This window comes from Pinus tabuliformis, chromosome X (genome assembly GCF_031772625.1).
Source record: "Pinus tabuliformis cultivar Carrire ecotype Pingquan chromosome X, CPIR1, whole genome shotgun sequence".
Taxonomy (NCBI): Eukaryota; Viridiplantae; Streptophyta; class Pinopsida; order Pinales; family Pinaceae; genus Pinus; species Pinus tabuliformis.
Window position 1 is genome coordinate 1,016,711,514 of NC_142308.1, and position 15,242 is coordinate 1,016,726,755.

General features: G+C 40.8%; 1 protein-coding gene across 5 annotated transcripts in view; it reads left to right on the top strand.

The window, feature by feature from the left end:
* The window catches only part of LOC149143192 (putative mitochondrial import inner membrane translocase subunit TIM21), a 376,722-nt gene that overhangs the window by 263,683 nt on the left and 97,797 nt on the right, over positions 1-15,242 (top strand). For all 5 annotated transcript variants that reach the window (XM_089453283.1, XM_089453285.1, XM_089453284.1 and 2 more), the window contains one exon: positions 14,101-14,267. In XM_089453283.1, the coding sequence (XP_089309409.1) occupies positions 14,101-14,267 (167 nt within the window). The remainder of the gene's footprint in view (positions 1-14,100; positions 14,268-15,242) is intronic.

Here is a 15,242-nt window from a genome sequence, read left to right on the forward strand (position 1 = left end):
TGGGGTCCCTCTAGAGCAATAAGGATTTGACATCATTTATCTTCATGATTCTATATCTTTATACAGGTACCTGGTGATACAAGGAGTAATATGTGTGTTTAGATGTGGCAAAAAGTTTGAAAACTTGCTAGCACATTCAACATCTCTGATATGTATTTCCTTACAAAGTTGCCATATGAATATCTTTCTTCTTGTCATGAAAAATCAGTGACAATAATGCATTATTTACAAGGTTGATAAGTTCTTTTTATTAAATATAACATAGTTTGATACATCCTATATCACAAAGTGGGTGACTGCAAATGTTTTGATTTTATATTCAATATGGTGTATAGCATAGTATTATGTATTATGGTTGACCCCCTAGATTTTTCAATGCATACATTAGAGGATATGGGTGATGGTTTGTAAGTGATGGGACACATGTTTAATGCACCGAATTCCAAGTTGCAATTGGGAATCCAAACCATGTTACAACTATTGGCAAGTAGGCCGCCAACTTACCACTATCCTGATTTCCATTTCGAGCTTGCTCTCTGAGGATTGAACACTAGAATTTTGTTGGAACCCTAGTTGCATAAGCTGGAAGTTGTGGAGAGCTGGTGAGAACTGCCGGTAATGGCCTCAGACAAGATAAAAATTATTTGGGTCATAGGCATGGAGAAAACCCAGTTTGATTAAGTGAATTTCATTGGCATGGCTACTCAACATGTGTTGTTTTGGTTGATTCTGTTTATGCACTCTTGTTGTGGGTTAATCCCATTTTTATAATCTCCCCCCTGCCATTCCTCCTTATGTCATTCGTTTTTTTTTGTACATGCAAAGGAATTAGGTCATTGCTCATTCGCATGCATTTCGTTTCAGTTGAAGTAGATGGCAAATATCAATATTTAGGCATTGTATATCCATTTCATTCCAGGAAGGAAGAAACATGCCTTTGCAGTCTGTCATGCAAATTCTTTGAGCCTTGTATTTTGATATTAAGATTAATGCTTATTCTTTTCGACACCCAACCCCTTTTTCACATCGCATACTCTCCTAGCCTTCATTATATTACTTGGGTCTATCTCCTCTTTTTGAAAATGTCTTTGTAATGCAAGTAAACTCGTAGTAGCAATGTCTTTTGCCCTTAACAGTCTCCAATGGCCAAATGAGATACTTTTTGTGTTACGAGGGAAAATAATTTGAACCTTTGTAAAAGTTCACGCTTCAGATGGTGGAAAAATGGTCTTGAATTTCACTTTTCATACTGTGATTAAGTAAAATTTTTAGTTGTTTCACCTTGCTGTATTTGAGTTACAACAATGTTCTATATGGCCATTTGAGGCCGCACTTTGGATTGCTTTGATGGTAATGTTTCTCTTATAGTCCCCATTCATTTTCAAGTTACATTTGACTTTATATTATACCTTCGACAATATCCTCATGCCGAATACTGTTCTGGCAGTTGTTTATTCAAAAAAGGGTTTCTTTTGTCTGCTTATGTAATTTACTAATTTGGCCTCTGTCGTGCTTGCACACTTGCAATGCCCTCAGCCATGTGTTGCAGGTCACCTGCCTTTGTGCTAGACTCCAGAGAATATCAAAATAATGTAAATTCCCTATCTTTGAAAGTGAATTTTGTTGCAACCTCGAAAGTTTAATGTGATGCAACAACCTCTTGTTTGCGATTTTGAACATCCCATGGCTATTATTCCCCCCCTATAACAACCATAGCCATTTCTTTCACCATTATTTCAACTTTTCATCTCCCTACGCTAATGCAACGTCCCACTTGGTCCATTCTGAAGGTGTTTGCCAATGAAAATTGTTTGTAATTGAGCCAAGTATTTGGTATCCACCATTATCGAAGGCTGTCAATTTTCAGAGGAAATTTGTGCAATATATTTTGCATTATCTATATATATATATATACACACACACACACACACACACGTCTTTTGTAAATTTCGTCATTAGAAAAAGATTAAAAGGTTCTTTTGACACAATTTGCATATATTCAAAAGTTCAGATAGAGTTCTTTTCTTCGCTCTTTTTCATACTATTTTTGACATGCCTTTCCCTGTATACACTTCTGTGATATTTACCCAGTTACATGTTCATATTTCCATGAGTTATAGCTATCATTATATCTTTGGCACGACCATGTGTTCATCATCAATTGTTCAAAATTTTTAACCCAACTTTTTGTCATATTTACTTAGATGATCATATCCATTTAACTCATCAATCACTACAGTGGAAAGTGAATATTTTTCTCCCATAGTTTCATATTTGCCCAGTTATACTCTAAACATGACTATGGGTAATAACACAAACGAATGTCAGACAACTCTGTTCAATTCCCTGACATACTTTACACATATTTAACTCTACTTGGCTTATTGGTTGTTGGAATTTCCATGCACCCTAGGTCTGGTCTATGCCCTAGCTAGGAACACAAGCACACTAGAGATGCCCAACTTTAAACAGCTTTGCATAGTGGAATATAACAACAATGAGATCAACAACAATACAAAAGAGTGTGGTCCAAAACGTGTTCCTTATTAGTCCATCAATCAGAAAACCATAAGGCTCCTGTACCAAGGATCATGGCCCTCTACAAACCCCAGTACAATGCTAATATACATAGTCAGTTCTTTGACTGATACAACTAGGGTTGAGCCCAATTCCTTTAGGCCCTCATCTACCCACATACAAATACAATAAACTGTCATTTGCCTATAAAGTCATAACCAACAAGAGCTTGACTCAGCTAGGCTTGTTCCTTCAACCCAGAGTCCTCATATCAGCCTTGCTGTAGCCTTCAATTCTTTGTTGCTACAATCTTCTTTTGATCATAGGGTCTACTCCTTTAGACCTATGTTTAGGTTCTCTGTAGCCTTGGCCAACTCCCTTAGGCCTGTGGCCACCTTCCTTACCAACAGATTGTTCCCTTTAGCCTATTGTTCTGCTGTTCCAACTTGACCAACCAACCAACCCTAACCAGGCTATCACTGCCCTTCAATCAACCCTTATCTCGTTGTTCTAAGTCTCAGACAGGCCTCCTTGCCCTGCAGGTCACTTGTAGCTAGACTTTGGCCTCACTGTTCCACTCTGACCTTTATATTAGGCCTTGTGGCCTTGCTCCAAGAGGTGAGGTGGTTTGCGGCCACCCCTTGTTGCCCTCAGATGCCCTACAAAAACAATATAGACCCTCTTTTGGCCTTAGTTTAGCCTGACTTGCCCTCCTTAGGTCTTGACCCTCTAGTTATAGCCCTAAGCCACTATAACAAACTATCCAACCTATTATAGACCTCGACCATCCTCCTTAGCACCAGATCTACCCTCGACTAGCTATACTTGCCTCTGTTAGACTTCATGTTGATTTGGGGTAGCATCGAATGTGCTCTAGCCACGAAATTTGGTGGAAATGCTAAAGCATATGAGATCTCCAATACCCAGAAATGGTTTGGGCATATTCTAAACAATTTGGGAGATATTAAAATAATTAATATTTTTAATGGAGTCCCTAAGTTTAAACTTAGGGAAAATAAAATATTAATGTGAATTAATATAAAACTGTGTTTGAAGGGTCCAAAAGTCATGGATCAAGCCAAATCTAATCTTAGCCATTAATTAGGGGCTTAATCTCGACTGTTGAATTGTCAACGAGAAAAGTATAAGAGGCAGCTTGAGGGTCACTTGGAGAATACACCAAGTTGATCAAGATTTTGATTTTCTGTGTGCAGGGTTTGCTGAGGAAGTCGAAATAGTGATCAGAGTTGCAGCTGAGGGGCAGTGAATACAAAAGTAGAGATAGTACCAGGAGGATTAGTGAAGAAGCCGGGAGAGAGGGACGCAGAGCCAGCCAGAGGCTCACTCAGAGTCAACAAGGGCTCACATATACGCAACCAGGAGCTGCGCAATGCCTCAGAGAGCTAGCGTGGGTGACACAGAGGCTCTAAGGGTTGACATAGTGCCTCCAAAGGCTGACGCAGGGGAAGCCAAGGTGACACTGGGCTATAAAGGGCTGACGCAGTCCCTAGAGGCTGACGCTGGGGTTTTCATGGGGCAGATTAGAGTTGGAAGCTGTCGGGGTGTTTATCCGGGGTTTCAGCCGGAATATCTACTTCCGAGTAGAGAGGTACTACTGCCGAGATTATTCTCTATTGGGTGAGCCAGTTTTGGCACCTAGATTGTATTCAGAAACTGCATAATAATAAAACCCTTAGATAGCTGCACCGATTTTCCCGCGTTGGGTTTTTCTGGGGACATTGGTCCAAAAACAACGGTGTCACTTGTGTGCTTGTTTTGTTTCCTTCAGTTGATGATTTGTAATGTGTTGAGCATGTACCTGTGTTTATTTTCAGTATTTACATGGTAAATAACTTGTTAATTAATAAGAACAAGTACGCAAAAATAAATCAAAAAGTACTTTAAGGGTTTCTAACAGGTTAGACTTAGAAATTCCAACACTTCGGTGCCACTTGTTTAGGTCCTCGGTTCTAGTTCTGCAACCCTTCTTGCTACAAAACCTCCCTTATAGATTTGTGGCCAGCCTAAGTAGCATTAGCAACCCACAGATCTAGGGATCAACCTACGGCAACAACTAGCAAAACTTGGTTGCGACTTCTCCTTTTGGGCCAGCAGATGCCCTAGCAATACTTGGCCTCTTTCTTCCTTGGTAGCAGATCCCTTTGCTATCCTAAACATAGAAACTCGATCTCTCCTAGTTGGCTGCAGCTCCTTTGCTTGCATAGGCTAGCTGTCTCCAACCAAGTGATGTCCTTCTCGGTTGATTGTTTCTAGCCTTTCCTTTGGCATGTATTTATACTTTTCCCTTGGGTTTCTTAGGAGCCCTATTTGTCCTTCAAGAGGCCCCAACACAACCTCCTAACATTAAATTAGAACATAAAATTCATTTACTTAGGTTCTAAGCCCACTCCTTTGGGTCAAAACCCCAAACTTTGGGTATCTAGCCCTAGCCCACAAGCTCCCCTTTTGTGGGTTTTCTCAACTCGGAAATACCTTTCTAGCTACCTAAATTTCAACATTAGTTATTACAACTATATACAAAGCAAGGGAAACATTCTACAGTCCTATCACAATACCATATGTTATATTTTCTATGTACAGTTTAATGATGTTATGATGCTGCTTCAAACAATTTGCATGGACATAAGGAAGTGTGCCCTCTTGCTGTCAGCCATATTCTATCTTCAAGTTCTTACTACTCACAATATTTCTCCTGATTGCATGTATAAAACTTCCTTCCCCCATGCAATTCTTTTGACCCCTATGTGTGTTTCCAAGACACCCTAACATTTATGCTAAAGATGATATCATACAGTTCTTTGCTTTGTTGATCACCTATCTCGTGCCTTGATGATCTCAAGGAAACTGAAGGGGTCAAGGTAGAAGGAAAAATGTGTCATGGAGAGAAAACAAGAACAAACGAATTTGATTCTATATACATTTTGATGCAGGTTTTGAAGAATTTAATCATTTAACGTAGACGACACACCTATACCTTGGGGGTTCTCCACCACCTCCTACCCCCCATGCCTCACAAAATTTGCCTCCACCACACCCAAGTATCATGGAGATCCCTGAACCTCACTCTCCTCAACAAAAACCATCGTGACATGATGGCTGAGAGTCCAATACTGGCCTTTTGCCTCACATCATTCAGTTCCTCCATTGATTTTTGCACCTCTAGCACCCTCAACAATTTCGAAGGCCACATCTTTTTGTGCCTATCAGCCTCTCAACTCCCCTCCTCACATTGTCGTAGGAAAGCTACATATGTCCTTAGTGCCTGCACGCTCCCTTTTCGTGGCTACTTCAGCACACACACACACACTTGCACTTCAGGAGCAAATGGAAGGGGGAAGAGGAAAACCTCTTTCCAGGATATGCTCTTGGAAGTACAAGGAGAAGAAGAGAGTGAGGGAAAAGACACATGGCTGGTCCTAGCAGACCCCTTGAGCTGACATAAGATGTTTGACTCTATTTTATCATTATGGTTCTGTTTGACTTTATTTGGACATATTTTAGTTTACGACACATATTATATTTTTTGGGACAACATTTTATTTTTGATGATGCTGCTACTTGTGGGAGGCACAGGGGTTACTTTATATGGCTGTTTATGTGATGATGGATGATATTCTACATGCATGGTTTTATGGAATACTTGATGATGATATTATTTTATGATGTCTTATTTATACATTATTTATTCTCATGGGAGTCAGAAGGTATTACTAGAATACTTGATAATAGAGGACATTATCAGGGACCCCATCTACTAACAAAAATTAAATTAATAAAAATACTACTTCTGGATGACCCTCTCCTAAATTTAAAAAGAAAAAAAGTTTAACTTAATGATAGAAGATTAGTTTTAGAACAATTATTCTCTCGAACTATCCAAGGAGGATATAAAATCTGCTAGAGGGAACATAAGGAGGGGATGAAAAATAAGAGTGAGAAGAGGTATGCTTAAACTTTAATAGTTGTCATTTCCCCTGATTATTTTCTTGAGTACCAGGGGTTACTTGTTTTGGTTGACAGCAAAATCATTTGAGGAGTGACAAGAGGGAAGTAAGCACATTGCTCCCTCCAAGGACTAAAGTTGGAAGCCCCTTCCAATCTGTCCTCAAATCTTAACCCTGTAGCCATTTCCTTGAAAATCCAAAAAAATATTGACCTTTCCTTGAAAACCTAGGAAGGAATAATCCTCTTGAAGAAGAGCTTGTCCAACCTGTGTCAAAACTTGGTTTCCCCTTCAGAGACGAAGCTTTGATACCATGTTAATTTCTCTAGAAGCCAGATTTGATTTACTGTTTCAATAAATTTTATACTCATATTTGTATGGACAGAAAATTAAATATTTTCTAGATTTCTTTTATAAACAGAAATACACTGAGTTCTTTAACTTAGAAATACACAGCAAAAAGGAAAAAGGAAAACCACACATAACTTTGACATAGTATATACCCTGGAAACCCCAATGAGGAAAACCAACAAACAGGTGTTTATTATTCAGCCCACAGAATCTGAAATTTAATTTACAGCCATTTTTGGAACCTGATACAGCCCAAAAATCTTGATAAACGTGCCCAAAAATTTCTTAGAAATTAGTCCTGCAGTATTCTAGCAAACGAACAATCCAAATGCTGCCTTTGTGTGCACTGTATGACCACCTGTACAATTATACAGACTGTATGTAATCTATACGGTACAACTTCCTTGGGATTCATGCCTTACTGGAAAACTCGACCTCTTCCTGTTTCATCAGTCTCTCTCTCCAATTCGATTTTCTCTTCTTCTCTCTTCATCCTCTTCTCCTTAGATTTTCCCTTTATAACTGTCAATATCTAAAACCCTATCTCCAAAGTGATCAACAATCAAGATCTCATGTTGGACACTCGAGATCAACGGTTGTGACTCAATTTCAATTGACATGACCTAGGTCACCTTTTAGTCATAAAGTAAAGTGACTTTAACTTTATAAAATAAAGTTAATATCTAGAGAGTACTTTTTGGACATTTCCACATGCTAGACACCAAAACACCTACCTGAGCTAAATATTCAATAGAACCACATTAAAAGTGATGCCACAAGCAAAGATGGCCCTTGCTACTCTTGACTCAACTTTTTCTCTCCCTTGATTATCGAGCTTTTTCAACAATCTACTATCTTTAGCTGGATTTGATGGTTTGGATATCTCTTCCCTCCTCTTCATTGCTTCATGAACCATCCTTAGGTTATTGCTAGCACCCAAGTGAGGATTGTTAGTGCCACCCATACCAATTTTGCTTCTTTGATCCTTCAACCTTTGAGCATCATCTTGCTCTCTCTTAAATGTAGTTCTCATCTCCGGATTTCTAGTATGTGCACAAACTTCAATACCCTTTATCTCTTCATGCAAAATGTGAGCCTTCACTCTTGTGTAAGAGGCTACAGCCCTTGAAGGTCCTATGAAGTTTGGATAAGTTGTATGTCCATTTCCATGTACTCCCATCATAGATTCGTTGGACTTCAATGACATACTTCCAAAGAGGGTCAACTAAGGGTAATATGAGTGGTTAGGACGGGATGTTAACTCCCTCTCCACCTGAGTTCGATTCCTGGAAATGACATGTTAAGCCTGTTGTGATGAGGCTAGAGGAATAGGAGGCCCCAGGGAGTCATTTCGTTTGTAGTCAATATAGCCAGTCTCGGTTCTTGGATGTTAACTCCCTCTCCACCCGAGTTTGATTCCCCGAATTGACATATTAGGCCTGTTGTGATGAGGCTAGAGGAATAGGTGGCCCCAGGGAGTCATTCCGTTCATAGTCAAGATGTGACGTCTCGGTTCTTGCTAAGTCATATATTCCTAGTATATTCGACATACAGGTTACTGGATATACTCTTGGTGTTAAGTGGCAGCTAGAAAGTTTGATTTTGGGCCTTGCCCATATTACTCCAATGACCGATTCACCATGGTTTAAAAAAACATACTACCAAAGAGGATAGCATTCTTGCTACTTGGTTATTTGGGAAGCTCTAGGGGCACTAGAAATATCACTTTGAGAAGCCATGAATGCAACAAAAACAGAAAATGAATACACTAACCAAAACAACTGCTTCCCTCGCCATTCTTCTTGCTGACCACACCCTTCTGTTGATTTGGGGTAGCATCAGATGTGCTCTAGCCACGAATTTTGGTGAAGAGGTTGGGGCACATGAGATCTCCAATACCCAGAAAGGGTTTGGGCAGATTCTAAACAGATAAGGAGATATTAAAATAGTTAATATTTTTAATGGAGTCCCTAAGTCTAAACTTAGGTAAAATAAAATATTAATGTGTATTAATATGAATCTGTGTTAGAGTGGTCCAAAAGACATGGATCAAGCCAGATCTAATCTTAGTCGTTGATTAGGGACTTAATCTCAGCCGTTGAGATGTCAACAGGAAAAGTATAAGAGGAGGCTTGAGGTTCACTTGGAGAAGACACCAGAGTGATTAGTCATTCTATTCTCTAGAGCGGGGTTTGCTAAGAGAGGTAGAATCAGTGATCGAGAGAGCAGCTGAGGGGCATTGAGTACATAGAAACAGAGAAGGCAGAGATTGTGCCGGGAGAGCAACGCAGCAGCTAAGGAGAGTGACGCAGAGCTAGCAAGGGCTCACGCAGGGCCATGCAAAGGCAACGAAGTGCTGCGCAGAGCACCAAAGAGGTTAGTGTGTCTGACGCAGAGGCCCAGAAAGCTGACACAGGGCCTCCTGGGGCTGACGCATGCCAAGAAAGGCTGACGCAGGGCCAGCGTGAGACAGAGAGGGGCTGACACAGTCAAGATTGGGCGGACACTGGGGTTGCAGAGCAGTGTTGTGCTGAGGAACTGCCGAAAGGATTTTCCCGGGGTTTCAGCTAGGAGATTTCTCTCAAACTGTGAGGTATAGATGCTAAGGAAATTCTCTGTTGGGTAGGCCAGTTTCGGCATCTAGATTGTTCTCTGATATTGCTTAAAAAGAAAACCCTCAGATAGTTGCACCAGTTTTCCTGCATTGGGTTTTTCCGGGGACATTGGTCCAAAAATAATGGTGTCATGTGGTGTGTTTGTCCTTGTTTCTTTTAGTTCCTGATCTGTAATATGTTGAGCATGCACTAGTGTTTATTTTTAGTATTTATTTTGTAAATAACTTGTTAAAGAAAAATAACAAGTAGGTAGGAATAAATTAGAAAAAGTGCATGAAGGGTTTCTAAACTAAGTAAACTTAGAAACTTCAACATGGTATCAGAGTGTGATTGCAGATCACAGGAGGACTAAAAGACATCAGTTGAGCGGAGCAATAACAGTAGAAAACAACTGTCCCGAGGTGACAAAAGCTGTTTCTAGCAGCGTAGAAGCCAAGAAGTGTGACGCAAAGCTAGCTAGAGCCACGCAGAAGAAGCCGGGAGTTGCATAGAGCCTCAGAGAGACCAACGTTGCTGACTCAGAGGGCTAGAGGGATAACGTAGGACATCCTAGGGCTGACGTAGACCCATCTGGGGTGACGCAGAGCCAGCGTGAGGCAGAGAGAGGCTGACGTAGTTCACAAAGAGGAGGTAGTTGTTGGAGTCTAGAAGGCTACAAAAATATTGCAGACTGGAGCTGGTGAGGTATTGTAGTCAGAATAGTACCCGACAGAGTAGGGCCAGAGGAGTTGTTACCGAGGTTTTCTAGCTAAGGAACCTGGATCAGCAGTGCAGTTGCACAAGACGATCAGAGTAGGGGGCATCTCGACAATCGACAGAAGGATTTCTAGGAGGGAAATCAGGACTTAGAGGGAGTCCAGAAGAGAACTTCCAAATGGGAAGTAGAGACTCAGAGGAGTCGATCAGAGAACTTGCAAGAGGGAAGTAGAGGAGCGTCGTGGCACTACACAAGGTAAGAGACTAGGATAGACTGGGCAGAGCATCAAACTTCGCAGTCTGGAAGGCCAGAATCTTATCAGTGCTTGACATGAATCGTGTTAAGAACTTCGCCTTGAAGGTTATAGCTATCCTAGTCGATCCCAATGATAACGACAAATACAAAGAGGTGATGGTGAGGGCCAAGTGCATTATCCTTGACGGGCTCAAGGATCATGTGGTACCACATATAGCCGAGAAGGAGACTGCAGTTGAGATGGGGAGGCTCTCAAGGACTTGTACCAACATACTTTCGTGTAGAGAAGAATGCTGCTCGAGAACCAGATGAGATCGTATAAGATGAAGAAGGGTCAATCGATTGACACCTTCCTCGGAGGATTGAATGAGATCCGAGCCCAGTTGATTGTTATAGGAGTGACACCGGATTAGGAACTTATGGTGAGGACAACCCTGAATGTTGTCTCATAAGATTGGGAAGTGTTTGTCTAGAGTATCCTGGGCAGAGGGACTTTCCCACCTTGGGACGAGATGTGGGCAGTGCTTTGCCAGGAAGAGATCAGACGACATTCGAAGACAGGTAGTAGCAACAAGGGGATCAAGGTCAAGCAAGAGGAGGAAGATGTGGCCCTAGCATTTCAGGGAAAGCAGGAGAAGCGGAAGAAGAAAGATATCTCCAAGATCAAGTGCCTCCATTGTGGGGAGATGAGTCATTATGGGACCCAGTGCCCAAGGAAGAAGAGTAAGGGAGAGTCTTCCGAGATTAAGGCAGTGCCAACACGGGCAAAGAAGGAAGTTTTGACAGACGATGATTGTGCCATGAGTGCACACGCATAACTTGAGTGGAAGTGGGGAGACATTGGGCTGCAGTCAGATGGACTATAGGCAATGAGGGGCAGGATCCTTGAGGTACCAGCCTCTTGGATTAGACCTTGCTACAGGAGCCCCGACGAGGAGTAGCAGGACTGTCTGAATGGGTAGAGACGGATGCGGATGGAGCGACAGAGAGAGCTACAGTGTAGGAATCCCGAGAGCGCAGAGCTAGCAGGTTGCAGCAGTGCGAGAGGCATAGGAGTGTTGCACTAGTGTTGGAAGGCACAACGAGGTGTGCAATGGTGTGAGTTGCAGGGAGTTGTTGTTGCAGCGCAGAGGTCAGAGAGACGGAGCACTTGTTAGCGGCAGAGGGAGCTTCAACATCAGTGGGTGTTTCTAGCCCAACAGGGAGGTTAGTTGGGAGATCAATTACTTACTTCTCAGTAATTGAGTTGCAGTGCAGCAGTGGGCAACACGATGCAACATGATGAGAGGAGGTGTAGTGCAGATGCAGTGTTGGGAGGAAGGACCAGCAGCAACAACGAATGCAGAGGGAGTTGTCGTACAGATGCAGTAGTGGTAGTGGCAGAACCATGGGTAGCAGTATTGGATGTAGCAGTGCAGAGGATGTTGGGCAGGAAGGCCTAGCATCAGCACAGGTACCGATGCTGGATCATCAGAGTAATATTCAGTGAGGAGTATTGCTAAAGTACAGTCCTCGCTAAGAGGGAGTGTTGATTTGGGGTAGCATCAGATGTGCTCTAGCCACGATTTTTGGTGGAGAGGTTGGGGCACATGAGATCTCCAATACCTAGAAAGGGTTTGGGCAGATTCTAAACAGATCAGGAGATACTAAAATAATTAATATTTTTAATGGAGTCCCTAAGTCTAAACTTAGGGAAAATAAAATATTAATGTGTATTAATATGAATCTATGTTAGAGTGGTCCAAAAGACATGGATCAAGCCAAATCTAATCTTAGCCATTGATTAGGGACTTAATCTCAGCCGTTGAGATGTCAACAGGAAAAGTATAAGAGGAGGTTTGAGGGTCACTTGGAGAAGAGACCAGAGTGATTAGTGATTCTATTCTCTAGAGTGGGGTTTGCTAAGAGAGATAGAATTAGTGATCGAGAGAGCAACTGAGGGGCATTGAGTATAGAGAAATAGAGAAGGCAAAGATTGTGCTGGGAGAGCGGTGTAGCAGCCAAGGAGAGGGACGCAGAGCCAGCAAGGGCTCACGTAGAGGTAGCCAAGTGTTGCGCAGAGCACCAAAGAGGCCAACGTGTCTGACGCAGAGGCCCAGAAAGCTGACGCAGGGCCTCCTGGGGCTGACACAGGCCAAGAAAGGCTGATGCAAGGCCAACATGAGACAGAGAATGGCTGACGCAGTCCATATTGGGCAGCCGCTGGGGTTGCAAAGCAATTTTGTGCTGAGGAGCTACCAGAAGGATTTTCCGGGGTTTCAGCCAAGAGATTTCTCTCAAACTGTGAGGTATAGCTGCTAAGGAAATTCTCTATTGGGTAGGCTAGTTTCGGCACCCAGATTGTACTCTGATATTGCTTAATAAGAAAACTCTCAGATAGCTGCATCGGTTTTCCCGCATTGGGTTTCCGGGGACATTGGTCCAAAATTAATGGTGTCATGTGGTGTGTTTGTTCTTGTTTCTTTTAGTTGCCGATCTGTAATATGTTGAGCATGCACTGGTGTTTATTTTCAGTATTTACTTTGTAAATAACTTGTTAAAGAAAAATAACAAGTAGGTAGGAATAAATCAGAAAAAGTGCATAAAGGGTTTCTAAACTAAGTAAACTTAGAAACTTCAACACATTCTTCTTGCTGCAAATGCATCAAAGTTTGCTCTTGATGCTAGAAAACACAATGAAAATGGTTGCTGGTACTGTAGGAAGCTCCTCTTGCTGAAGAATGTGTGAGAAATGAGTGAATGAAGTGCTTTTCTATAGAAAGGAAGAGGCTGTTAGAGTTTCTAGAGAATTCTAATTCTAATTTAAAAAAAATGAAATTAGCTTAGGAGTGAATTAAATTTGATGAAAATGATAAATTTAGTGTTTTTGGGACGTAGAAGGATCTCATGCCCTTCCTGGCCGCTTGAGCGGGCTTGCACATGTCAATAAAGTAATTGGAATGCCACAAAAATCGCCTAAAGCAACCCTGAAATGCCACTAGCCATACCGTACAACATTTCCAAATCATAAAACACCATACTGTATGGTCAACAGTTTTTTGGGGTTTTGCGCAGTTCAGGTACCATTATATGTGCTGGGATGGTGTTTCCTGCACCATAGGTTTAGTCAGACTCATTTTCTTGATTTGTAATCCACTCAAAATGCATATGTTGGCATAGAGTTGTAGAGGATGATAATAGTAGAAACATTGTATTGGTTGTTGTTATCTGACAATGGAAAGTTCTTATTGCTTCCCATTTAACTTAGTTATTTACTTATTTCTCTCTAGCAAGCAGCTTGGCAATTGTTATTTTGCACTTGATGGTTATTAAAGGGTAGAGAGTGAATTTGGAAATATAATATTAGTTGCATTGAATCCTGATATAAATATTTTATTGTTTTCTTCCTTCTGTCCTCGATGTATCTGGAATGGATCCCATGTCCTATATTGTATCCATTTGGGATATTTATCCATGATGGATCCAAGGCATATCTGAGATAGATTTGAATTGGATATGTATATATGTTTTTTGAAGGAGGATCCAGCAACATGGGTAATTTTTTCTGTGTTCTTCAGGTCATTTATTGTAGTTGCAAATCTTTGCTTCAAGTTTTTATTACTTGGATTTGAAAATAAATTTGCTTCTCACATTATTATTGAAGTGTTTAGATTCGAACATGATAAGAGCATGTGTTTAAGCTTTAATGTTAATTTGTGCAGGACCTTCCTCTTTAATTTCGTATCAGCCGAACTATGCACATGGAACTTGGATACAATATAGCAATCAAATCTCAAAGTTATATGGAATGCACTGGATGATTCCATGCTCTGCTCGTAGCCTTGCTTCTAGTTCTGCAACACAAGCCCATCAACGAACTGAGCAAGAGGTTTTCAATTCTTTTCTTTTGCTAAAATTTGTTGAGCAACTTGTCCTTATCTAGTAGATTGCTTAGGTCTGGATGAAGATTTTATGTTAGGAAATTCCTTTATGGGTTGTAGTAATGTTGTCAGAACTTATATGCATTATCTTTTATCAAGTCTCTGTGAATATGAAATAGATTTTTTAGTCTTCAAAGAATTGCCTCATGGTTAAGTTTTTTGATCGTATCTTTCTTTGATAACCATTGACAGCGCTGTTGGTATGTACTTGTAACTTCATTTTTATGTATATATAAAGTGTGCTTTGCTGTCCAAACTTTGTGTACTTGCAGATCTGATTTTCATCTTTTGTTCTCATGATGATTGTGTAGTTTGTAGTGCTGGTTATGTATGCTGATTTGATATAACAGTGAACATATTTTGTTTAGTGATTTGACAGACATAAAGAAGCTAAGTGGGCAAATTTAGAGCTGTAATAATTGCTGTAAATAAGTAATTTTCAGATCTCGTATATCTTGGAATTTGTGCCCCAAGGGATAGAAAATATTTCCCTTGAAGTACAATTGTTTGGTGTTTATTTTCTTGGGTTGGCTTGTGTATTTGGTTGGAAAGAAGTGAAATATATGATACTGTGACTTATATTTCAGATGAAGCCCTCAGGTAGAGCATTGAGTCTACCGTTGCCATTTCTCTGTCAGACACGACTTCCCCAAGCTCTTGAAGTTGATCTCTCATTTCAAAGATTTTCATGAAGTAGGGAGCTATTCCTTCCTTTGTTATCTTCATCTTGTACAATTCATTCATCAGAGATATTACTTCTCGGTTGTGGATACCGAGAATAGCTCTACTAGCTTATCATAAATTTCTTTCGATGTCTCAAATTTGGAGACATAGGGAATGAGAGTCATTGATTGATTCTATCAAAATCCTTTGAGTTCTTGTCTCATCCTTATTATACTTGGCTAAGGCTTGACTTTGTTCCT